The sequence below is a fragment of the Alligator sinensis genome, unplaced genomic scaffold (assembly GCF_000455745.1).
Source record: "Alligator sinensis unplaced genomic scaffold, ASM45574v1 scaffold752_1, whole genome shotgun sequence".
Taxonomy (NCBI): Eukaryota; Metazoa; Chordata; order Crocodylia; family Alligatoridae; genus Alligator; species Alligator sinensis.
In genome coordinates this window covers 1,095,471-1,121,753 of record NW_005842000.1, presented here as the reverse complement: position 1 = coordinate 1,121,753, position 26,283 = coordinate 1,095,471, and the positions used below count along the sequence as shown (strand labels likewise).

Below are 26,283 nucleotides of genomic sequence, written 5' to 3'. Positions count from 1 at the left end.
AAATATATATTCTAATCGTGTCAAGTCGAGTTAGTTGGAAAACTCAAGGGAAGTTTAAGCACAGGAGCCTAAAACAGATTGCCTTTGACAATAGTTCATACTCGGGACACAGAGACACAAAGTTAAGATGGAATCAAAGGCCAAAATGAACCCTGTCCTTTTAAATAATGGTGGACCAGACTGGATTTAAGATGCTGCCGCCAGCAAAGACAGGTAATATTAAAACACCACGTGGTCATAGATGCAAGAACACAGGGCAGAAGGGGATGCTTATATGCATGTCAAGGTGGACTGAGAAACTATAGTGCAGACACACGTTCAAATGCGCTCTGGAAGATGTATAGTGAAACAGGACCCTGAACAGTTTATCCAGTGCCAGAGGGAAAGACATGAGACAGAACATGACTATCCTCTTTAGAAGGCACTAGCATATGAGGGACTTCCAGACTGACACGGGAAAGCAATCATTGAATGCATCACCGTGGGACAGCGGCCGTTACCTGCAGGGCATCGGAAACCCAGGTCGACGGGCAGAGGCCAGGAGCCCCGACAGCGTATTCTTGGCCAAAGTAACACTGCTTCATTGCAGTAACCACATGAACTACATCTGCTTATTTTGGGCCTTGCTGGGTCTAAACTGCAGATTTTATGCAGACCTTTCCCTTAATCAGGTTTGCTCTCTCCTGAAGGCACGAGGCTTTTCATTAGAGCATGCAGGACTTGGACTGCAGGGTGGGGGGAAGCCACTGTAGTGATCCTGGAGAGGACAAAGCAATCAGGACCCGTGGTAGAGATGATCTCTTTTATTAGACCAACTTGATTTTTGCAAAAAAAAATCTTTAATTGCAAGCTTTTGGGCACAAACACCCTTCGTCAGGTGTTGGAGAAAAGATTGTAAAAGTGCTCCTGGGTAGAAACGAAAGTTCATCTTTCATAGGAGAGTTCAAGGTGTGATAAAATCTCCTGTTCGAAACGGTTCATTTTATGCAGGTTAGGCTCAAGGAAAAGTTGGAATAGGCTGTTTACCTGGAAGTTGTTTGTTGGTAAGCAGGATGGATTCATATTTCTCTGAGCCTAATATGCTTATAAAATGAACTTTTCCAAACCACCTTCAACTCTCCTATGAAACATGAATTTTCATTTCTACCTAGGAGAACTTTTACAATCTTTTCTCTGATGCCTGATGAAGGGTGTTTGTGCCCGAAAGCTTGCAATTAAAGAATTTCTTTGCAAAAATTTGAGTTGGACTAATAAAAGATATCACCTCTACCACGTGTCCTGGTTGCTTTTTTCTCTAGACCACTATGGCTACAACCTGGATACCTGCCACTCTGGAGAGGAACATGCTTTTCTGACCTCTTGCAGGAGACATTCAGAAATCAAACGCCTGAATGAGGCAGTCGCCCACAGAATGCCCGAGGCTGGCGGTGCAAGGAGTGAAAGATAAGTTACTACTCTCTCCTGCTCTTCTCCATATTTATTGCCAAATCCAATTTGTTACTGCCCTGAAAGCTTTTTAAACCTCCCAACGTCACGCTCCAAGCTAACTTGCTGACCTGCTCACCATTTCTTCCACACGCCCCTCCACGGCTCTCCACCAACAAGCCTCATTTTTTCATTTCAACCTAAGTCTTCAAGGCAGTTAAGTATCTGGCCCTTAAGGAGATGTCTAAATTCCCCTTGAAATCAATGTTACATTAGGAGTCAGGCACCTAGGTGCCTTTGTGGATTTGGGCTTATGTATCCAAAAAAGAAAGGACTGTTTGGTTAACACAGCTTCTCCTGTGATGCTTTTTCTCCACGCCCCTGAAGCTCCCAGGCTGCAGCCAGAAGGGAAAAGTGCACATTGCAAGGAATAAGTCAGTTGAGAGAGAGAAGTCAGGGACAACATTAAATCAAAGTGGATGAATTGAAGGAGCACGGTAGCACTTATCACGCATCCCTTAGGGAGAAAAATACATATTTTTCAGAGAGAGGTTATAACTTTACCAACATGTATATATGAAAATATATAAAATATGTATATTGTACAAAACTGGCAAAATTTCATATTTAAAAAAAAGGGGGGGAGGGAAGAACACAGTTCAACATACCAAACTTATTCCACTGCTCTAGTGTTTCATGCATCTACCAGATACTATCTTTTAAATGTGAAAATTAGCCAAGTTTGTAATGTAGCAATATATTTTATATACTCACACATGTATATTAAAACATATAAGTAGATCAAGCTTTTTTCTTTTTTTTTTAAACAATGTGGAAAATATATATTTTTCATATGGGATGACCCAAAATGTCTTAACATCGCAACTCCAGTAATTGCTACTGATTTTTTTTAGCACATGCTAATAACCACTTTTCAAAATGAATAATATATACTGGTTGCATTTTTGTTTCTCAGCCTGCACTTGTGAGTTAATGAGCTAAATCTCTCCCTCTCTTGATAAGGACCTTATGAAAGCTCCCATAGAATATCTTCTTCACTTCCTGTTGGTCAAAGATGACTTCCTGTAAATCAGTCTTGTAGTCATGATTGAAATAGGTCAAGGATTTCTTACTGGCTACAGGGGAAAATAGGACAAATAACAGCTTAGAATCAAAAGAGAATTTGATTTCACCTACAGTACGTTGCAAAAATTAATAAAGCAATATGCTTAAGCATGCTGAAATATTTCATACTTCACAATAAGAAGTTGTAAGACCAATGAAAGGAAAATAATAGTACAAGAAGGTATTACAAAAGAGTGTAAAAGAAATTAGGGTTTTAGGGAGGATTTTTTTTTTTTTAATTACACAGGAAGCATTTGCAAGCATTACACAGGGAGTTTTTAATTACATGGGGAAGCATTTTCAAATGTTACGCTGCTAGCAGCAACAAATGCTTCTCGTCTAGGCTTGGTGCACACCACCTTTCGGCAACAAAAACATCCAAACGACTAATGAAAGCTGGGGTGTTGCTCTCATAAAATGCATACATATACCTGAACCTAATCTACGCCACGTGAAACCTTACAGTCAAGTATAACACCAAGAAGAGGCTGGAAGTCTTCATCTGTTATCTGCCACACAGCAAAGGGCTCTTTAGGAGTCTCTGGCAGGAGCCGGAGGACGAAGCTGAGGGTGTGCTCAGGTGGGATCCCCGGGAGGGGTGTTTCACTGGAAGGAAATAAGGAGAAGACGCTTCGGTGGTTTATGATCATGATGCCATTGACAGATGTTCACTTAAAGAAGTGATGGGATCTACCCCGCGATCCCAGTCGCACCTCCTGCCGTGCGACACGTATATGACAAACCATGGCATTTTAGGATCAGGAATCGGGCCCTAATCGTGCCCTACTTGCCAGTACAGGGGGAGCCTGGGATTATGATCCGAGGCTCTGTTTGCACCAGCAAAGCTGCTGACAATCAGCTAATTGTCACCTGGCTCTGAGGACCCAATGGGTCGGTTTGACCCCCCCAGAGCTGGCCAATGATCAGCTGATCACTGGCTGGGTCGGGATCACACCAGGCCTGGAGTGGGTATGGTCCACCCAGCCACACATTCATTTTAAGGAGAGAGAGAAACCAGGCACAAATGGGAGACTCCTCCCTAGCTTGCTCCCGCGGCCATATGGCTGAGGGCGACCAAACTCAGGGACATCCGAACCCCAAGCCGCCGGGCTTGGGCCTGCACATAGGATGTCCGCCAAATGATTTGGAAACATCTGAAACCCCAGGTGAAGGTGGAGGATATTTGCTGGTAGTAGGGCCACATATGGTTCTTGAATGACTCATGGATTTGGAATTGATTTGGCTGATTTGGCTTGGAACATGAAACAATTTACTAAATAAAAATATAAAACATAAAAAATTTTTAAAAAAATTAAAAAAAATAATGTTGCAACTGGTTTTGCTTTTTGCCATGCCATTAATGGCCTGAATGCATGGCCAGGTTACACTTTAAGACACAATTCACTTGTCCATTGTATCTTAAGTGTAATGTCTACCAGAGACCGGAGAATCAGGGGGTAACCTTCCACCATCCTAGGAGAAAAACTGTTTCTCACTGAGAGATGGGGGCTTCAGAGGCACAATGGCTTGATGTAAATCAAAGCGAGGGCCAAAGCCGCTCTTAGCACAACTCTGTTAAGACTGAAGGAATTACTCCACTAGAGTATTTCATCCATGTTTTGCATATTCCTCTTGGGTCTTGATGCTGTATTTTGAACACAGCGCTCAGGACATCCCAATGGCTTTTTTCATAATGCCACAAGGAAGATCCAGGCACAGTTTTTCCTGTCAAGCTGTCACTCCTTGAGTTGGCTCAGGGGTTGCTGAAGAGGCAGCAGAGGCAGCCCTGCCTCCTTCCATATAGACAACTCTAGCAGCTTATGAAGCAACTTGGATGAGTCCTGAAAGAGTCCCACACACCCACATCTTATCTTGCTGGGATCCTTTGACCCCAGCTTACTTCCTGCCCCTGGGGCAGGGGACTGGACTTGATGATCTTTGAGGTCCCTTCCAGCCCTAACGTCTATAAAATCTATAAATCTCCTTGTCAAGAAGAACAACTGAAGGATGCATGACATAAGAAGCTGTGAAAGACCTGGGAGCCTTAATAGAGATGCTTAAAAGTCCTCGACAAAGAAAAAAACATGACCCATATGAATATCATGCCAGCCACCTACACCCAAGGTATGAAATTTGGAGCTGAAACACAAAAAACTTGAAAATGCAAATCCAGATGTGGATTCCTGGCAGGGTCTGGCTTTCTTTTCGAGATTGCTGTCTCAAACATGTGAGAAAACACTTGATTTATGCAAATGTCACTTAAGAGCTACAGATTAAAACTTAATGAGGTAGGTAGAATTAGCAGTCTGAAATGCATTCTTAATCTGCGTGGGACACATCTGCGTGGACAGATGCACAACTCATCGCGCATCCTTTCAGCACCGATTCAGAACTAGCGTCAAGTTCTTGTTTCTCTTTTCTCCGAGACGTAATGTCCTTGCAAGGCTATATTTGTGTGCCTGACATCCCCCCTGCTTAAACAAAAGGATTTGCCCATGATTTTCTGACTACTTAGACCAAAGAGCCTTCTGAATCTCCTCCATTCTGTTTACTGTAAGAAGCTTTGCTTCTTTAAATAAGATTAAAATGATCCCAATGCCACAGTAATTAGGCTTAGAAATAAAATAAGACTGAATATTAAGAGTCAAAATCTACCCTGATTTCTATGCTATAAAATACAATTAAGGTCACAGGGGGGGCGTGGAATGACAGCTTGTCCGTTACGATGTTCGGGATTTGGAAAGGAGCTCATTGAAAAGCAAGCGCAGTGAAACCGTTAGTTAAGACTACTTGTCAATAAAAATCAGCCCACTCAGAGCAACCACAAAATTGCCATGTTACAATATTAATTGCCTGGCTCCAATCCAGGAACACTAGGAGAAGGGTCTAAAATATGGTCTTGTGCCAATCTTGTTTCCGGTTGGGACAGTTGCCTCCAAGTTTGATCTTTTAAGTCATGGGGTTGAGGGTTAAAGAAGCAAGTCCCCCACCCAACAGATGAGAATTGAACAGAAGTCTGTTTATCACAGGCTGTCTCCAGTCAGTTAATAATACTGGACAGAAGGACGATGGAAAGCCTGCTGCTAAATCCCCACAGATGGACAAAATCTGAGCATGGCCTTGCATAAACTCAGTGCTCTGATCAACCTGTTGCATGCAATTAAATCCTGCATGAGAGACCCCATCTTCTAACCCGTTTAGAGGCAGCTAAGGAGTTAATTTATGTGTCACCGCATACACATGCTAACGTTTGTGCATCACATAGCTAACGAGCAGTTGCTGTGACGGATATGGTCTGAAGTGCATTTGCATGGGCAGCTACACAATTCATGGAGCATCTTCCCCTGTTCACGTCCACCTCCCCAAGCTACCTGGTTCTCCGGGTCAGCTGAGTATCTCTGAACAGAGTGTAAGTCCGGGAGCCACTGAACACATACGGTTCCATAGCCACTCCTTTAATGGAGGCATATTCCTTCTCCACCAGTCCAAAAGCCTCCATTATATCAAATCCTGGAACAGAGAGAGGTAAATTAAGAAACATTTAGAAGGAAAAAAACTTTTCAAAGTGGTCTACCTGAAAAATGACTGCTCTTTGTTACTTCCGAGGGCGAGTGCATGCGAGGAAGGGAGAGGGCTCTACACGAGTCAACAGCCCGACTGCATTTGGATTTGGATCCTTTACCAACATTTGCCACCAAATTGTCTCTTTGTCTTAGCAGAAAATGTGCACAGGTCTATTTTCCAGAGGTGGGTGACTGAGGAGCAGACAGTTTCCAAGATGGATTTTCAAAACAGACCAAAACCCTTGGATCCCGCTCGGGCAATTGCAAATTTTCTCTCTCGGGAGCAGAGCATGTGCACTTCTGAAACTCTGGCCCTCAGTGTCTCTTGCTAAAAGTCTGGAGTTGGGAACAGAACATTTATCGGCAAGGTGAGTTAGATGTAATGCAGTCCTTTCGCAGCATTGGATGAAGTAAGCCCTCTGCTTACAAAATGTATGCTATACATTTGTGATTTAGTTGGTCTATAAGGTGCAAATCTGCCTTGCTCTATACCCTTGCAATGATGTTTTTCAAAGCTCCAGAATGAAAAAGTGTGTGTATGTGTGTACACACACACACACACACACACACACACACACACACACACACACCTCTTTGAAAAAAGAGGGTTCTAATACATTCAAGTTTTTCAACTTGATGCAACATATAATCAAAGAAGTGGAATCAGTCCAGTAATTGCTTGTGGGGGGAGGTGGGAAGAGCATTATCTTTTGCTCTGAAATTTGTCCTTGCATAGGCGAGAACCATAAAAGTCGGAAAATAATTTTAAAAAATTAAGTATTTCCATTTCTCTCCCTATTCTTCAAGCACTACACAGAGGTGACCTGTTTCAGGCAGTCTACAAAGATTCTCCCCTGACATCTTTGACATCTCATCTGCAGCTTCACATAGCTTCATCTCTCTTCCTGGTTCGTCATTACAGCTCTCTGAGTCACTTTCTCATTTCAGATTTTAATATGCTCAGACCTTGCAATTGCAATTCTTTTTTTAGTTTATCTGAACTTACAGCAGGCTGGGCTGAAGGGGGCATGTAGGGGGGAGAAGGAGAGAACTAATTCATTATAAATAGGAAAAGGAACACGTTCTTGCCTCATTCCTCACTTAGGATTTACTGCGCCGCAGTTCTGGCTGCGGTTCTGGCTTAAGGCTGCTGGGGGATGCACTTTTATGATGCAGTATTAAAGAGTTCATCTGATCCACCTCAGAGTCACCTACCTCTGAATCCTGGAATTACCAACCCCATTAAAACGTGCATCACATACAATAATATAAATGGTTATATGTGAAATGTAAGTTGTAATGATGACCACATTATACACTGGATCCGCCAGCCCAGTGAAGATGCCAAGTCAAAGGGCCTTGATGGTGCCGGGTGTTTGCTAATGTTTGCCCCAAGGTTTATGGCTTGGTTATTTTGGCTTCTACATGCAGAGACTGAGCTGCTTTGCAGATTAAAGGGAGACAGAGGTACTGATGTGGCTTTCTTTACTGATGTTGCATCAGAAACCCTGACAGTGGTTAACATGCATATTCTTACCGCACCCCTGTACTCCCCACAGTGCTACTCAACAGCAAGGCTTGTTAGTGAATTGATAGGATCAGTCTGTTTTCACATTCATGGCCGAACACAACTGAGGCTTAAAACTCCTAAGATACCTTGTAGAGATCCTTCGACGGAGTTGAGAGTGGGGCAAGCTGCAAAAAGAAAAAAAAAAAGCACACACAAGGGAAGGGGGAAGGAAGCTGATGAGAACCCAAGCAAGACAATCATGGTATATGAAGGAAGCAGAGGAATGGAAAGCCCAGGAAGACACTATATCATAAAATACATATTGTTAGATTTATCGGTACATTTTGGTCAATTCCTCCAAGCCAAGCCCAGTCCGAGGGTACACTGAGGACTACATGCACCAGTAAGCCAATAGTCATGTATTCGGGCCGTATTTTCAAAGGCTTGAGGACATGCCCCTTAGGCTAAGTACAGACAGTCAAAAAGCCTGAGACTGAATCAATTCAGTCTTTGCAGGCTAGTCTATAGCTGTGTAGACTGAACCAATAAGCAAGTGAACAGACATTCACTTTTGATTCTGGAAATGCAGCCACACGCCTGCAGTGGCCCAGGCCAAGAGCCAGGGGGCGCTAGAGCACGCCTCCCTGCTGGGCTGGAGCAGACAGCTTGGACCAACACTAGTCCTGCAAGAAGGGTGGTTACAGAGGAGGTGCAAAGCATCCTGGGATGCTGGGGGACTGTGAGTTAACTTAAATCTGGAGGGGATCTGGGACAGAAGTCCAATAAACCGATTTCACTTAAATCAGTGAAGTCTGATAGTACATCCATCCAGGTTTATCTTAAACCAGTTTGGGCCATTTTGAAAGTGGTCTATGTGCACTGAACTTCTGTTGTGTTACAGATTTGATCCAGTTTCCAATCACTTATACTGGTTTATGCATAATTTCTGTCCTGAGCCCTACAGATTTCTCACTCATCCATGAAAAATCAGATCAGCAAAAAGAAACTATATTCCCATAGCCAATCTGCACGTGAAAAGATAGTGATATGCAAGGTTTTACATAGGTCAACTATGAAATGATTTCCCCCTCTCATCATCAGGCTTTATTATACCTTTTTTATTTTGAACAAATCAATCTAGTACTGCTGGTCCATTACAATCTTAAATGCGGTCATAATTTGCTCATCCTGGAGGTAATTCTGGTCAGCCACAATCTAGATGTCAAACCTGTTTGAAGGAATGTAACTGCGTGCCCATTTTTGTACCCCGACCTCTGATTCCACCTTTGCAAACATATCTCCCTCCCTGTCTTTATAAGACAGTCATTCATGCTGAGATTCTCCAAGCTGTGGATACAAGCAGCTGTGCATGCATTTACAGGCAAAAGGGCATGTGTATTCACAAAGGTAAAAACTCTGCACACAGATCATGTATCTCTGCACATCTGGGCTGATGCATATTCTTTCATTGTCATAGACACTTGGTAATTAAATTTGGAAACTTGCACATCTTTGGCAAACCTCTGCAGTTCACCTTTAAAGGAAATCCCCTGCTAAATCCTAGAACATCTCTGAAGCTGCGCGTGTGAAATGCAGCTCATACAAATTGGGGACAAAAGACTGGGATCAAAGGCTCTTTGGTGAAGAGCTTGAGTTATAAATGGTTTGGGTAAAGGAGTGTTTTAAGAATCCACGCACGAGCACTCCTTTCAATTATTTGTTGCTGTTGAAATCCCTGGCCATAGCTGCCAGATGGAGCTGGGACAAGGAGAATGTTTGATGCAAAAAAATCAGTGATGTCCCTGAAAATCAAGGTCACTTGAGAAGATGGACTATTTAATAAATGGCTTTTTAGGTCAGTGTTTTAACGCAGTTTAGCTGCTCATTATATTAAGGCTTCATTAAAAACATTCTATTGCTGTTATTACATCCTAGGGCATTTGACAGCTCTACCAGACAGGCAGGGCTTCCAGTCTTCAGTACCTGACTTCCGTTAACAATGTAAGAAAAGGTGGGGGAGAAAGGGAGAAAGAGTCCTTCCCTTCTTCTCCGCTTCACAAGCACAGGGACATTTTAAAAGCCCAGTTTTACTGCATTTATTTCCGCCCTTTCCCATCCACCGCTTTGTCTCGCAGGCTGATAGTGCCATGGTGTTCCTGGGTAGGACACGGACCCAGCAGATGTGGTACTGGCAGCTGCAGGGAATGCAAAATCTAAGCCTGGAACCGTTTTCCATGCTTATTTTCACCTACATTGGTGTCGGCTAATGGAAATGCCAGCTTTTCCTTCTTGGGAGATTCCCACTGAATCGAGACTAAAAGCAATAGGGGAGCCACAGAAAGCTGATAGGATTCCAACCAAATTGGCCCCATCCCTGGATGGTCTACACTGCTCACCCCTCGGTAGGTCTTGGGCCACCACCTCTCTATCAGGACGGCATCATTCAGCTCTTCCACTCAAACTGGGAGCTGGGTGGTAGGTCCTATGTACCAACTGTGGTTTTCTCAATAAATTCATTTCTACACCTTGCAATTCTGCTTGCTTTGAGGCCGCTGCAGCAGTAAGTAGCAAATACACAGCCTTCTTCTTCTATCACTTATTGAGAACCAAAGCATGTCAGAGGACACCTAAAACAATTGGACAGGTTATATGCCTGCTGGCTTAGCAGGTGTTTAACCATTTTCCATCTGGACTCCATAGGAGGACTAACTCCTACGATCCACCCCGTGCTTATGAACCCTCCCTGGCCAATCCTTCACCACTCACCTCTGCTTTGCAAGAACCTGCATGCTGTTTTATAGCCCTCCAATTTGCCAGCTCCCAGATGGAGCAAGGCACAGCTTGGACACAACATCCTCCAAGCCAAGGCATAGTTTTTAACCCAATGCATACTTGTGGACTTCATTGCCGCAGGATGTGGCGAAGGCAGATAGCACAGCCAGGTTCAGAAAGGGACTGGATACGTTTATGGATGATAGATGATCTATTGACTGGTATTGAATAGAAAGGTTGGAGATGTTTCCTATGGCATCTCTAAACCACTAATGATGGATACCAAGGATAGTGAATAGGGGTTAGATCACTCTAAAGATACCAGATTCAATGCCCTCTCTCCATAACATCCATTCCTGCTACAGTTGGAGACAGCAAACTGGGCTGGATGGACCACTGGTCTGACCCAGTATGGAACTTATTATGTTCTTATGTTTCTAACCATTTGGCCCCTGGTCTTTTAGGTACAGTTACCACAACTACAAGAGCCTCAGCAAGGACATCACCCCTGCCCAGTGCTCCAGGATGAGAGGCAAGAACTCAAAGTTGCAGTATTTTGGGTCTGGGATGTAGAGCAGACCATGAGTGTTTCCAAACATGATTGCCAGCTGCCATATAGGAGCGATGCAGGCTACCCAACAGTGACAAACATTTTAAGCCAAGTGGGGCAAAAATCACCATCTTCTAAATTGGCTACACCGGGGTATCTGGTAGCTATCCTTCCATACGTCAGAGCTTGGGTGTGCTCATGAGTCCTGGTGATTCTTCTCTCCTTGTTCTTCTTATAGCTCCTCTTGAATTCAAGCCTGACGGTGTACAACAAGCATCCTGCAACCTCGAATTGAGTCTCCCAATAGCTAGGTTAGCTACCAATATTCTCAGATTCTTATAGAGCAACTCTTACAGCACTTGCAGTGTTGTTACATGTCAGCTGGTCTTCTGTCACAGGCACAACTTTAAAACCCTATAGGGTTTATTATCTTTTCTATTGGCTTTTTGAACCCCATCGGAAAGATGGTTCGCTATTAAATTCCACAGAGTGACTCATAAACCTTATGGGCTGTTATTTTCCATTTTAACTTCCACAGGACATTTGCATTATGGTCTAAGTATGCAAATCAATATACAATTTAACAATAAGCCACTTTAAAATTTAGGCTGATATGTTCTTTTGTTTGCTACAAATGATGATTTTCTCAGTTAATCTGCTTCCCCCCCTAGACTTTCCCTAATAAGTATTAAAGCTGAATTTCTATTAGCAGCATTTCAAATGGAGAGTTACATACGCTGTTTCCACAGTATCTGTATTCTATAATTTGCTTTATAATCACTTTTTTATATCCCCGCCTGTACAACATTTGTTCTTAATTCACTGGATAACATGCTTTACATCATGTAGCTTGCAAATGTAGCTGCATACACTCATCATTAAATTTAATAACACGTTTTATTTGGGGCTTTAATTTAAAGTATTTCTGACATATATTTGTTGCTCTATTTTAGCAGAGTACATATGAACATGAGCCTTTAAAGTATTGCCAGGAGCTCACTTTAAGAGACTCTAAGCCTGATGGTTTTGCATGTATTTTGCTTCTTGCTGGACAGATTCATGTCCCCTGTACCGCTTGCAACCAGGGGAGAGATAACATATATCCCCCCATCCTGCTTAAAATAATATGACCCAGATGCTGCACTTTTACTGCTAGAAGAGGATGCTTGGGAACTTCACTGGGAGCAAGGCTGACTTACCCTCCATTTTGAAGGGAAGAAATCCTCGTGTTGAAGGGAATTTAGTCAATGCAGAAGCTGGAAAAAAAAAACCATGTATTCATGAGTCCTGCTCCTGGAACTGGGATGTTTGGCTCTCTATTCTTCAAGGCCAATAAGCCTTCCCTGTGCCCTTTCCAAAGGCAGTCATGTCTCAAAAACACCATATTGGATGGGCATATTGTTTGAGCGGCACCTTGTTCCAGCCCAAACACCTTTAGGCTTCCCCTTGCCCACCTTTTCAAAGAAGTTAATATTTGCAAAAGGGCATAGGGGACATAAGTCCCTTTGGGTACATCATTTTTAACCCTGAATATTCTGTGGCCTAGTTTCAGTGTCTGAAGAGCAGAGCGTGGTCACACATGCAAAGTCCTGGCACTTCTCACGGCCTGACCCTGCCATGTAACAGTTAGCATTGCTTTCCCCAGGCTTTTGGCCTTCTCGTCTAATGGGGACAACGATTGCACCACTCAGTGGGGATCTATGGATAAAAGGAAAGATGCATATGGGATAAGGAGTGACTGCCCATTTGCTTACCAGTGTGGCCAGTAGTAGACACGGTGTCGCTCTCTCCTGTGTTGTGGATGGCAGAAACCATCACCTTGTATGCCGTGCTGGGGAGCAGAGACTGAAGAGTCACACCGCTACTTTTACCAGAAGCTATTATCTGCAGCAGGGAGGAGACGAATGGATTATGCTCAAGCAAGGTTCTCGTTTAGGCTTTTATTCACATGCAGATACAACACAAAGCATGCGAGCTATCCAAGACTATAGAAACACCCTACATCCCCCATCCTTAGTATCCTGCTGAATTCACTTTGGATTCACTTCAGGTCATCGGAGAAGATTCTCAACCGTGCAAAGGGCTGTTGTGTGTCCAATTTCCGCCGAAAGGGAGAAGAAAGAGAACTTGCTTCCTTTTCCTACAGACCGGCAGGAGGGCAGTCATCAAGGCTGATCAAGGTGCTGAGTAGTTCTTCATAGGACATGTTTTAAAGTCCAGAGGACTTTAAAACTTCCTTATGACCTTGCAGTCTCTCTGGAGCCAAGCGGAGAACCTAAGCATTAAAGATGAATGCTCAACCCCTCTAGGTAGCAGGGGTAGTACATTTGTCCTTAATTCTCCATCGCTCCAGTCTAGGGAGGAAAGGGGATGCTCGGAAGAGAGATTTCAAGACGAATTCTACTAATGTCTTATACAGAAAACCCAAAAAGGAGCCTAAAAGGCTTTGGGTCAGACACACAACTGGAGAACCTCTTCCTAGTCAATCAGACAGAGGAAGCGGGGTCACTTCTGAGCACCAAATTCCTTGCAGTAACGGAGCCTTCGAGCAGCAGAGACGCCCTATGCCTGAAGAAGGGTGACTCCACCTGAAAGTTTGGCAAGAACTTTTTTCCAACTACTCAGCTGGTCTAATTAAAGACATCACATCTACTCAAAGAGCCTCGCCTGCCTATGTCCTTAGACCGACACGGCTACAACCCCAAAACTCTGGCCTTAATGGAGTTACATCTGGCGTGAAGTCGACTTCCAAAGCACTTACTGTTTCCCGAGCGCTCTCGTCAGACTTGGGGGCATAGGTCACTCTGTAGTGCTGGATGCGGCCGTCTGGGGGTGTCCAATGGATCTGCAGGCTGCTGGTGGTCTCTGAATCGATGAACAGGTTGGTGGGTGGATTCCTGGAACCTGCAGCAGGAACAAAGATGAGGGATACTCACTGTCCGGATCGTTGGTACTTGCTTCCCTGCTCTTTTGCTATAATAAGCAGAGGTGTATACAGAGATGGAGATATTGTAGAGACTGCGGGGAGGAGAGAGCAGATATGAGAGAAGAGGACATTGCCTGGGAGTTTAGACAGGTCTCAGCAGAGAAGGAAGAGAAACACTTTGGAAAGGAGAAGGGACTTCTTGGAGCATAAAAAATATACTAGTGTATCCCCTGCTTCCCCAACATGTGTATGGGATCAAGGATATCATGGAGTATAGACCAAGCAGTGCATGACGTGATGAAGCTAGTCCTCCCTCGTGCCACCTGTGCATCTCACAGAGTCATTTCGTACCACGGTTGGGCATGGCTCCTATTGCAGAGCCTGTTCTCAGTGACAGTCCTACAGTGGCAAAGGCAGGGAGTTAATGACTTATGGCATCAGCACCAGTCCTACTGGGCAAGGTAACTGTGAAGCCCCTAGTTTCCAGACTGGGAGAGAGAACAACAATAATAATTAGCACTTGCATCATAGTGGACATACTGCAAGCGTGGGGCTAACATCGATGGCAGGGCTGCATGGTACAAGGCAACACAGTGCATGAGGCTCGAGGAAGAAACAGGGGGTCACCCCCGTTTTCCCAAAGGGTTACTTGCCCTACCCAAAGAGACAGGGCCTGGTCTTCAAACCCAGGAAGGGAAAGGGAATCGAAGAGAAATTGGCAGCTCAGCCCAGAGGAGAAGCAAGGACAGGGCTGCTTCCAGGGCATGAGATCTCTCCTCTCCAGCTTTGTCTGCAGCATAAAAATCCCACTTTCCAGCCATGCGACCTCAGCACATGCTTTGCATGAAGTGGCAGCTCATTTGCATTCTCATTGATTCCCTTTCCACTTTCTGGGTCAGATAAGCTTGGTGGTGCTGAAACCGAATAAAAAATTATTGACCGAGCTTCAAAGCCGTTGCTACACGCCATCCCCAGGTGAGGCAGGCAAAGAGAAACTGAAGCCTCTTTGCTCCATGGCAGAGGGGGAGGCAGGGAAACAGCCTGCCTGAGCCCAGGGCAGGTGCTCAATTCCCAAGCAAATAGAAATCAAAACAAAAAAACCCAAATAAACCAAACATAAAAAAACCAAAAGCAAGCAACCGACCCCGCTCATCTTTATTCAAAAGATTAAAGAGTTCCAGCAGAGTCCAAATAATATATGCGCCATGCTTTCCTTATTGCAAGTTCATCCGGCAGGAGTAGAGATCTCATATAGGGAAAAAGAGCCTTGTCCACACACCAGTGCTCCCTGCAACGTCAGTGCCAGCAGAGCTGCCCTGGGGTAAGATCAAGGGTGAAAATAATCCATGCATGCAAACCAGTGTGTGGCAGCATGCTCTTCCAGTTGCACTATCCCCTAGGGCAGCCACAAATTAGCCCTACACCCCAAATGCCATTCCAATCCCCTTCCCCATCCGATCTGCTGCTCTGCTTTCTGCTCCCTGCCTTGCACCCTTGCACTCCCTGCCCAGTTAGCTGCTCGTCTTTCTGCGGCTGCGTCATGCGCAGAGGCTACCCATGCCGCAGGTTGGCCACCTCTGCCCTACAACATGCATCTACAATGCAGTGCTGGGCAGAGATACCCCAAGTACCTCTGAAAGGGTTTGCTCGGGCTCTGGAAGCTGTTTGCTTGCATTAGTGCAGGAGTCTGCATGGGCTACGACTGAGCTCTGCTGAGATGCAGAGTCGATTAGCCCAGGTGGCCTGTCACCCAAGGGTCTGGCTGTCTCTTCACAGCACTGCTTTACAGCATGCAGGATACCTCCAATTACACCCTGGCCTATCCTGAATCTCTCCCAGGTTTATGGTCTGTGTTGACCATGACATTCAGCTAAGATGAACCCCAGATTCCCCTTAGTCTTGCAACCTTAAGAGACTGGCTTGCAAGGAGAGACTGTTTGAAAGCTCCCAGGTCCTGGCAGAAGTTGACAGCACAGATCTGATAGAGAAGGGAAAGGTCACATTCCCAGGTTGCCCAGGAGGAAACCAGTACTTCCAGCACAGCGGTGCCATCTGCACCAGTGTCCTGTGCTGCCCCTAAACCTCCCTCTAGCTTTCCTCCTCCACAGCAGGGCTGCCGGCTGCCTGACTCCTCAGGCTAATCATAAAACCCACACATCCTCAGATAACAGTGAAGCCCCAGAGACCTCTCTGTGCTAAGAGGCACCGCTGCCCATTTCAAACATCCTCTCCTAGGTTCACCCAATCCATCACTATTATGTGCACAGTGTATGCCCTGGCTGAGAAATAGCCTGGCTTCTTCCCAACATCTCTGCTCCTCACCATAAGTCGTCTTCACCTTCTTTACCAACCATCAGCTTGCTACTTCTATCCAGGCTCTGCTCCTGGGAATCTCAGCTGCTTTGATCTGTATTCAGTTCCCAGCCCATATAATTTACCCTGGCAATGATGGAAACCTGGACAGTTGAACTAGAGCCCTATGTTTGGAAAATATAGAAACGTTCGCTAGCCCTGTGGTCTTGGGGCTTCACTGGGAGGCTGGAAAGATGTATGGAAACCCCATCAAGGGGGCAGGGAATTAAATGGGGGTGCTGCATCTTTCGTGAGTGTCCTAACCACTGGCTATGGGGCAGGGTGGGGTCTGTGGCTGTATTTTGTGGCTCTATCAACAAAGATAACCCCCCCGCCTTTCCCCAGAGGGGATATTCAGTGAATTCAAGTGCAATGTCCGCATCGTTCTGAGCAGCTGAAATCACACTTTCCAACAAATTTACTGAAAAAAAATCCCAGCCCAACTCGACAGCAGAGGGTAACGCTTAGTAGTGGGTGATTAAGGATCCTACTTCTCATAACCAGCTTTCCCTGAACACAACCACGTCCCCCTGGACTGAGCGTCGAGCTGGGATGTGGTCCTAATTAAGATGAACTCAGTGCTCTTACCTCATCCCTTAGGGAGGAATATAGGTTCACTTCACAAAACCAGCACACCGAGGCAGGTATTTCACTGACTCGATTTTTTCCAAGGGGAGGATATTCAAGGGAGAAGCAGAGATCGAGGGCAGCTTGTGTTACTGATGTTCCCCGCTGTGTTTGCCTTCAAAGATTTCCCTTAAAGTATTGTGGTTTTTTTTCAAGATTCTCCGTACAACACTATTTTAAAAAGTTAAAAAAAAACCCAACCTTCATGGCTGAAACTTTTCTAATTTAAAGGGGCGCTGACAAGAAAGGGAAAAGAAAAACCAGCAATGGAGTCACCTTCCATCCCCCACATCCACTGCATTTTGCACTTTGTTCTGGCACCAGGCACTAGTTTCCAGAGATGAAATACAGCAGAGAGCTTGCATACTGTCTGAATTGCTGGTGCTTTCTCAGGTCTGGGACAGACATTGCATAAACTGGTTTGACCCAAATCAGTTAAGTCTGATACTACATTCAACCAGGTGCATCTCAAACCAGTTTTAGCCATGTTCACGTGGGCTTATGTGCATTGAACATCTGTTCTGTTACAGGTTTAAACCAGCTTCTGATCACTTAAATCATTTTGTGAGTCATGTCTGTCCCTAGCCTCAGCCTCCAGACTTTGGTTATAAAAGGGGAGCAAAACCATGGAAATAATCTATTTTTTTTCTTCCAAAGAAGCTTTTCCTGGTTCAGTTTGAAGCCCCAAACCTGTGTCTGCCTTGCCTAGCACTTTCTTCACCAGGACACCCATGGCCTGAGCCATTTTCCAGCCAGTGGGACCACAAGCCTCTTCAGCAAGGAATAGGAAATTCAGGCTCAGCAATGTCCTCAGCCTGTCGTTGAAGCCTGACACCGACAGCCACAACACGGACCATTTGCAGTGGTCTGTATGATGTGGATCTGCTCTGTTATTTTACTACTCAGGCTTCAAAACATATCCAACTGTTTGATGAAGCCTCTAACTAGCTGTAATTGTCCCTTTGTCTTATAGACAACTATGGTGTACTGCATCTGTTGCATTGATTCCCCTTTTTGCTGTGCAGCATTTTAAGGCCCAGCTAGGGCAGCGTTCTGCAAGAACATGTTGTTATTATCATCATTATTCATTATTAATAAAACCAGAGCTTTCGATTCCAAGACGGCCATTTACTCTGATCTTCATCAACTCAGAAAACACAATACGGCAGCTAAACAAGTTTGCTCTGCAAATAAAGTTGAGAACTAAGGCGGCAGAGGAATAGGAGATGGAGGAGACTGCGGATATTAAATGAATCGTGTTCCTTTCACTGCCAGCAAAGCCATTAGGTGGGAAGTATTAATTAGGAGAACCTTTGGGAATGCCGGTTTTTTTAACCTCCATGCAAAGCAAGATTTAGCTTCTTCCTCCAAGCAGCATTTGACTGCAGGGTTCGTTCTCATTTATGTAAGTGCCCCCGGTGCGGAGTGACTCAGCAATTAGGCACCCACCGGTTTTTGCACCTTCCTTAATAGACAGCATTTGATAAACAAGCAACGTGCATTAAGCAACGTCGACACGGCAAATTAAACACCCCGTGGTAAGTCGGGACAATCTGCTCCAATACATGGTGTATTCTCTTATGGGGGTGGGGAGAAGGGAACAGAAAAGAGGACTGTGCTCTGCTTCAAGGGTACCAAATGTGATCGACTTTCTTGCACAAGCTGCAGATCTGCAACGTCCCAGCCTACAGCACATCATCTGTGGCAGCAGGAGCCCACTTCAGTGGCAGGTAGGAAGAAGGCATGGCTTTCAGAGAGGAGACACTCGGGACCCTTGAGGATGCCCAAAGGTGGACATCCAAAATCAGCGATCCCTTTGAGAATCACAAACCCAAGGCCTCACATGCAGCGATGGTCACACCTGAGTGACTGGCTTGCAACTAGTTCCAAGATATCCCATGGGCAATTCCCTCCCCTATAACCACAGGACCCGTGCACTCATCACTCACTGGTCCTGTGCTGAATAGAGACCGTGTCGCTTCGTGCACCATCCTTGTAATACGCCCACATCGATATCTGGTATTCTGTGTTCTTCTTCAGCCCTGGCAAAACAGCATTGGCCACATTGCCAGCAACAGAGAGCTGTGATATGCAAGAGAAAGGTCTGTAAATGGAGGTCCCAGGCAAGGGCAACGAGCAAGAAATAAAACAGCAAAGGCTGAAGTCCCTTCATGACAAGGGAGACTTCTCTGGAGAGTCTCACTTTCTACAGAGAAGGTGATCTCCTGCAATAGCTTGCCCCACGTCCTCTCTGCATAAGGAACCGAGTGTTTGCAGACGTATGAAGACATGAGATGTTTCACCTGCAATCAAGGCTCTTCTTTGCGACGTTTCTACAGGTGCTGAGCCACAGTAGATTGGGGCAAAAGCTTCCCAACTGGACTCTGACCCCAGCAACCCATTGTGCAGACTGTGGGATGCTGGTGTGTGGTACAAGGGCTGCAACCCCAAAACTCAAGAAGCCTCAATTACTTTGCACAAAGGAAACACATTTGACATATTCCCGTCACTTCTCCCCACACAGACTGCATTTTACATCACGCACATTAACTGGAGCAGCTTCAAAAGCACTAGTCCACGTGTATATTGGGCACCCCTCATAGCCCAATGCCAGCATACAACATATTGTTCCAATTATAAGTTGACCCTGAATAAGTCAAGCTCATATTTTGAGGTTCAGTAATAATAAAAATAAAAAAAACCCATTGAATAGAAGTTGCTAAAACTCCAGGTAAAGACTTCAAACTACTCTGTCCCTTACACAATCCCACAGGAGACTCAACTAACCATGGGAGGGACCCCAAGAAATAAATGCATGAACTGAACTGTAAAAAAATTGCAACTGGGTATTGTGATTGCATGCCCCAAAATACTCCAGGTCAAGGTTATCAAGAGGCCAGTTGTAGGATGGCCACATGGAACAATAGTCTGATGCTATTTTCATGTTTCTTTTAGAGGAATAAAAAGGTAAGCTTATCATCGAAACATCACAGCCCCAGCCTGCTCATCATAAGCATGCCCCCCACCACCGCAGGTGTTCACTGGACCATACCTCCTGAGATTTCTCCTCGCCAAGCACATTCCACTTAATCTGATAGACGACCACGTCGGAGGCCGCGGCCGCTTCCCATTGCAGACGGACATAGTTTCCTGAGAGCTCGGTAACCTTCACAGCGCTCGGTGGAGGAACTTTTGCTGAGACACAGAAGGAAACAAGCTGAGGATCAGGAGCTGACACCGTCTTGTCAGAGCCCCGGTTGGAGCAGATGGTCAAGGTGAAAAGCATTCAAGGAGCAGCTGGCTCCAACCAGCCTGTCTTTCACTTTGTCAGACCCCCCCGATTACAGCAGCCCATCAAGACAGACAGGGATAAAATATTTTTTTTTAATGCTAATTAAGGATAATTATTTCATTTTGCAGAAGGAATGCTACCGTGCTGGCACTTGGGTGGGGGAAGAGGCTGGGAAGGGTTTTCAAGGACAAAGAGGTGAGTGCTACACCCCAGGCTAGAAGGTAAGGAAATCAAGAGGGTCTGTTTCCTTCTCATCTTCACGGTTATAATTTAGGATGGGTTGGTTTCAACTTCATTGCTCCTGGGTGTTCACACAAGTCCTGGCACTGGTATAATTAAGGTGTTATTCGGGGAGACTTCAAGTAACACGGCTAGGCATTTCACACACCCCCTCTCCCCCCCACCCGCCACCCCATCCCACAAATATTTGCTCGGGTTTTGCACTGAGTACTTTCGGTATCATTTTCCAGGACTATATGCCTATTTTAAGCAAAAAATCACGCAAACACCAGTTTGAAATGGTGTCACTTTTAACAAAGATTTGTTCACAATGCAAGCTAGGCCCCGGACTCTACAAAGAGCTTGATGTGAGCGGACCCTGGCTGCACTGCTCATGGCCAGACAGGGGCTTTTGAACGTTTTGCACTCAACTTTTGCCCTGCCATTGTCATAAGATGTTGGCAGTCAGGAGCCAGAAGAGATACTGCATGGCTTTCAGCCACAGTGCAAACGGCAAACCTTTGCATCTACAGAGCAACAAGGGTCGGCTGTGAAATCCGTGAATAATTTCAAATCATGAATGCATCCAAGAATCTCCCAGGCTGCTTCTGGGTGAGTCACACATGGGAAGGCGGGGGGGGGATTTGCTGAATAATATTAACGGTTATGACTTATTTATCCAGCTCTAGCGCTGACCCCCTTAGATAAGGCATAGGAAGAGTTAAAGCAGCCCCATGTTTTGCCTGAAAGTAGAAAAAGATTCTTCTGCATTTTAATTTTGCTCAGAAAATATTATCTGTCATCTTTATCAGTTTGCTGTCCTGCTGTGCTGCTTGGGAAATGCAAGGGAGACGAGACATCCACAGAACAGCCCAGATACAAGAGGCCAAACTCTCCTGCGTGCAGCAAAGCAAGATGCAGGCCGAGCTGGATAGCAAGGGCATGAGCACAGGGAATTGGAAACCAGGAGAAAATCCTGAGTGAGGAAGGTGAAGGTTTAGGAGGGGCAAAAACACATTTCAATGGGCTGACGGGGGAAGTACCTGTGGGGGAGAGAGGAGAAGTGGGCAGGCACAGGCGAGACCAAGCACCCACCCAAAAGAGGGGCAGAAAACCAAGGAAGAGAAGGGAAATGAAGAAAAGGAGAAGGACAGTGATTGGCAGCAGTTACAATGGCAGGGATGGGGAGTGGAAGAGACAGAAACAAGTGGAAGAGCAATGAAGCCCCCTTGACGGATTGGACTTTTTATTATAAATGCCCTGTGTCATTTTATTTCCCCAGCACAAAAGGGGAGCAGACAAGAAGGTTGTATTTACCTACCTACTGGGCACCATTTGCCCATACAAATCACCAAGCAAATCAGGTGTGGACCCCTGCCTGGTGGAAATGTCACAGTGAGAGTCTCAAGAGCGCGAAGTGCAGGTGCTGCAGCCCTTGGCCCCACCAGGGGAAGAGAAGAGGGAGAATTGCTGCTGGGAGCTATTATTAATCTCCAAGAGGTAGAAGGCTTCATATCCCAGGCCCAGTCTCCTGATTGCACTGCATTAAGCCTCCCAGAGCGTTGCCTGCACACTGCCCAGAGATGCAAGTGCTGCTGCAGCCTGGCTGGGAGATGAGCGGCAAGGGCTGGGGGAGCAAGGGAACGGGTGGCATCTCTCCTCCAAACAGCTTTGGGTGTTGGGGGGGCTCCTGCCTGCATGCACTGTTTTGCATCAACCAAGCTAACAAGTCCTACACCATCCAGCTACTGCAAACAGGAGACTTCCAAGGACCTTGCCTGTGGGAGCAGCCAACGCTGCGTTTCCTTTGCTGCTGGAAAATTAATAATTTCTGCCGGTTACATAATCCCCCGGAGAGAGGCAGAGAGCGAGAGAAAGCAAAGGGAAGAAGGAAAGGGAACCATTTCCCTCTCATTTAAAAATCTCCGTGCTCCGTATGAGCCGTCTCGGAGCGGCTCCGCTCCGAAGCGCAGCCACCTTCCCTTCGCGTCCTTCCCACTGCCTCCCTCAGGATGGCACGCAGCCGGGGCGGGGGGACAAATTTCCACTATAGACCAAATGTCCCCAAAAAGGATTGGGTTATAAGTGGCATTCCCCATTCAGATGGTCACTGCACTATGGTCAATGGCTGCAAAAGTCTACCTTGACCCGACTTACTCGTGGTAACGTTGCCGGTGAGCGGGAAAGAGTCACCTTCATCATAAACAGACCTGACGCTGATGAAATACTGGGTGAGAGAGGACAGAGGTTTCAGGGTGGTGGAGGATGCTCCGCTAGGAACTCGGACCTGCGATGAAACACAAACACCCGTGTCCAAGTCGCAGCAGGGAGCTAGCCTGCTTTCCCATCCCCCTGACAATCCAGGCCTGAGGCCCTTGCACAAGGGAAAAGACAGCTGATGAACTAAGACAGACCGAGCCACCTTCTGCTCTCAGGTCCCTGGAGGCAAGGAGTAACTCCACCATTGGGGTAACCTCCAGCACTGCTGCCCTGCTTTTAGAGCAGCACCGCGATGCCTACTCACCTCCCCGGTGTTGCTCCCTTGGCTGGAGACATAGGTGACCCGGTGTGCTTTCACATCAGGCGACGCAGCTTCCCAGCTGACCCGGACAGACCCGTGGCTGATCTCTGAGAAACCGAGGTGCCTGGGGGGGCTTAAGGCCCCTGCAATGACAGTCATCAGAAGGGTATGAAAAGGAAGGTAAAAACACTGGCTGCTTCCTACACCCCCCCCTTAACAACTGGACTTCCCCACTGGATGGGATGTGTAGCCTCTGGCTATGCTGCTCCACCTATCTATGGGGTGATATCCTCCGAGGATGTCTAGCATATGGGTGGAGAAGGGTCAGACCACCCCACCGCCCACCCCAAGATCCAAAGACCTCAAACTTGCAAGTAGCTCAGATCATGATCCTAATTTTCACACTAGTTGTAGAGTGGGTCAAAGCCCCTGGAATAGGTGTTCAGATGCCACAGTGGGTGTGATATTAGAAGCCATATAATTAGGGCACACAAACACAAAACTTTGGTTGTGAACATCCCCCTACATGAGAGAAGCATTTGGCTCTTGAGCCAGTCTTTATACATAGATTTCATAGATATTCGGGCTGGAAGGGACCTCGCGAGCCCATGCCCAAAGCGGGTCCGATCACCCCAGGAAGGTGAGCATCCAGGCATTTCTTGAAGGTATCCAGAGTAGGTGCTTGCACCACTTCTGGGGGGCGTCTATTCCAGACTGGAGACTTGAGAGGTAAAGAAGTTTTTACACCTTGAATTTTGATCAGAATTTGCCTGGATAGAAGCATATTCACAGTCCTGGCACCTGTATTGAAAACGCATCTCTTACTCCTACAGAGACCCTTGGGACACCACATATGTTTAATGTCAGTCGGGGAAAAGCAAGCCAGTTTACAAGCTATGTGAACAATATGGGAAGCATCTCAGTGGATAAGCCTCTCCTGCCCCGAGTGCAGTGTTCAGCGAGTCAGGGAGCAAGAACTCACAGGTGGTTTCCTGGATGCTGGCTGGATCACTTGTATCTTCCCCGTACATCGCGTACACCGCGATGGAGTACTCTGTGCTGGGCGCCAGTCCATCCAGCAGGACCTCAGGCCGGTCCACCTTCACCTGCCACAGGATAAACAGTGAAGCTGGCTCCCCACGCCACCAGCAAACCAAAGCAGGACTGGAGAGCCCAAAAGGCTATGGCCAAGGTCCCTTTGCAACTCTCTGAGCATCCTAGTAACAGCCCTTACCAGCCAGGCAGGCATCTCATAGTAAATCGAGGCATTTCAACCTCTCCGGAGGAATGAAACACAATGAATACATCTCCACATATCCCACCAATTCCCTCGACCTGTGCAGCACTGCTAAGCAGACCTGAATACCAGCCAAGCTTGCTGAAGATGAACATGGGTAGAAATAGGGTGGGTCAACAATGTCCGTTTCTCCTGAGAAAAAAGATCTAATAAAAGATCTAATAAAAGACTACTACGAGTCCTGATTGCCTTGTCCTCCAGACCAATACGGCTACAACCTGTTTCTCCTGAGAAAGTTATCATGCAACCTTTAAAAACATATATTGATGTTACTGAATCATTTCCAAATTTGGTTGCAAAAGGAAAAATGAATAGTTTCTCCCCTCTGCTGAAATGAGTTTTGGGGTTTGGGAGAACAACAACTGTAAAGCTATTAGGCCAAAAATAACACCTTCTTTTCAGTGACAAGTTTTTTGGTGTAGAAATGATTCAGCTATTTGCCTTTGGGGTTGTGTGACTAGCTCTAGAGAGAAACCAGTAACAACATAACAGGCTAGGCAGGGTTCGGCACGCAGGTGGCTCGCATCTGGGGGGGATGCTGCCCAAAATCTGATTCTGTCTGCATGTAAAAAACAAGGCGTCATCATCGAGCGATCAGTCTCCCTTTCATTCACAGATACTCAGCACAGAAATATCTTGTAACGCAGCGATTACGGGGATGAGATGGGTTCTCTCAAATCAAGTTGTTTAGCCGAGCGGTTCCTAAGACTCTCCAAGAGCAGACAAATCTCGCAGCCCGCCAGCTCCCAAAATAGGGCATGCATTGCAGAACAAAGACTGGAAAGGAGACACAATAAGCAGCTGCAGAGAACAAAGAGGGAGCGGCTTCAGCCGTCAGCATTCGTTACGGAAAATGCTTTACAGTACAAGGGATGGGAAGCTGGCAGGGCTGTGCAGCATGGTAATGAACTTGGGTCTGAAGCAAAGGATGCGAGGTCCCATTGACAGACGCCCACACGGGGAGTCAGCAGGACAGCTTTCCCTCGGCCTTCCCATGTTATAACTCCATCGGAGAGAAACCCAGCTCATTACAGCCAGATTGCCACCATCTACTGTCTACAGAGCTGAACTGCATCGGGCTCCCAGGCATGTCTCACAACGCTGCTTCTTGCAGGGCATCTTAGAAACGCTCTGGGAGCTTTTCAAGACAATACGGTAGACGTTGCTACAATGGGAAGCCTTACCAAAGGGCAGGATGAGCATCAGCTACACAAGCTTCCTAACATGGGCTGCAAGGATTATTAACCCCGTGCTCTCAGACGGGGACGGTGAAGCAGACAGATTGCACCACCTGCCCAAAGCTGGACAGAGCGCGAGCGGCAGAGTCTCCCCACCTTACATTTGGTCACTAGCCCAAGCATCTTCTCAACAGCAGGCAAGGAAGCAGCCAGGCTCTTCGATTATATGTCAGATGCTCAGAGCTTTGTTGCACAGAGGCTTGGAATAATTCATTAAAAATTTACACTAGGTTAGATAACCTGAGAGCCCTTTTCTCCCCCTCTTTATTCAACTGTATGGGATTCGTTCGTGTTTATGCAGTGCCAGAGAGGCAGGCAGTGTTTGTACAGACAGCCCAAAATATTGGCAAGTTTGCAATTTATTTTCTAAGAGCAAAATAAAAATGATGTTATTTTCGTATTGTCTAGTGGCTGGAGCATGGGCTCACTTCCTGGTGCTGCAAATAGCGTCCAGCAAATCACTTGTCCCCCTGTGCCTCAGTTTCCCACCAGTAAAATAGGCATAGTGATGTTTGGCCCCCTTTATAAAGTGCTTTCAACTGTATCTGATAAGTACTAGAAGAGGCAGGTATTATTACTAACTATAGGCTCAATGCACAGGATGTTGCTCTAGCCTAAATCTTTCCTGGATGCCAGGGGCTGTTGAGCAGTGGGATTTACCTTCAGCTTTTTGTAGCTACGCAGGCCAGCGGGGAGGCTTGTACCTACATCCAGACTCTCTCAGAGTCAGCACTGCACTAGTCTGCTCCTTCATCTTTCATTTTATTTCTCATCTAAGCCTTTCCAGAGCAGCCTAGGGCTGCAATCTGGGTCCTCCGTTTCTGTGCATATCCCCAGGGATAGCAAAAGGACTCGTTGGCACTCTA

General features: G+C 46.1%; 2 protein-coding genes across 2 annotated transcripts in view; both read right to left on the bottom strand.

Moving 5' to 3' along the window:
* LOC102385426 (collagen alpha-1(XX) chain) overlaps positions 1-24,131 on the bottom strand; it is a 49,058-nt gene extending 24,927 nt beyond the window's left edge. The window contains exons 1-13 of the mRNA XM_025201658.1: positions 24,117-24,131; positions 23,865-23,988; positions 22,886-23,025; positions 22,519-22,648; positions 19,903-20,045; positions 18,800-18,932; positions 13,707-13,849; positions 12,700-12,829; positions 12,145-12,201; positions 7,770-7,808; positions 5,922-6,060; positions 3,014-3,156; positions 2,452-2,561 (exon numbers count right to left, since the gene is read on the bottom strand). Coding sequence (XP_025057443.1) covers positions 2,452-2,561; positions 3,014-3,156; positions 5,922-6,060; positions 7,770-7,808; positions 12,145-12,201; positions 12,700-12,829; positions 13,707-13,849; positions 18,800-18,932; positions 19,903-20,045; positions 22,519-22,648; positions 22,886-23,025; positions 23,865-23,988; positions 24,117-24,131 — 1,446 coding nt within the window. The remainder of the gene's footprint in view (positions 1-2,451; positions 2,562-3,013; positions 3,157-5,921; positions 6,061-7,769; positions 7,809-12,144; positions 12,202-12,699; positions 12,830-13,706; positions 13,850-18,799; positions 18,933-19,902; positions 20,046-22,518; positions 22,649-22,885; positions 23,026-23,864; positions 23,989-24,116) is intronic.
* Position 24,132: 1 nt separating this feature from the next.
* LOC112549937 (collagen alpha-1(XX) chain-like) overlaps positions 24,133-26,283 on the bottom strand; it is a 30,074-nt gene continuing 27,923 nt past the window's right edge. Inside the window, exon 12 of the mRNA XM_025201657.1 lies at positions 24,133-24,260. Coding sequence (XP_025057442.1) covers positions 24,133-24,260 — 128 coding nt within the window. The remainder of the gene's footprint in view (positions 24,261-26,283) is intronic.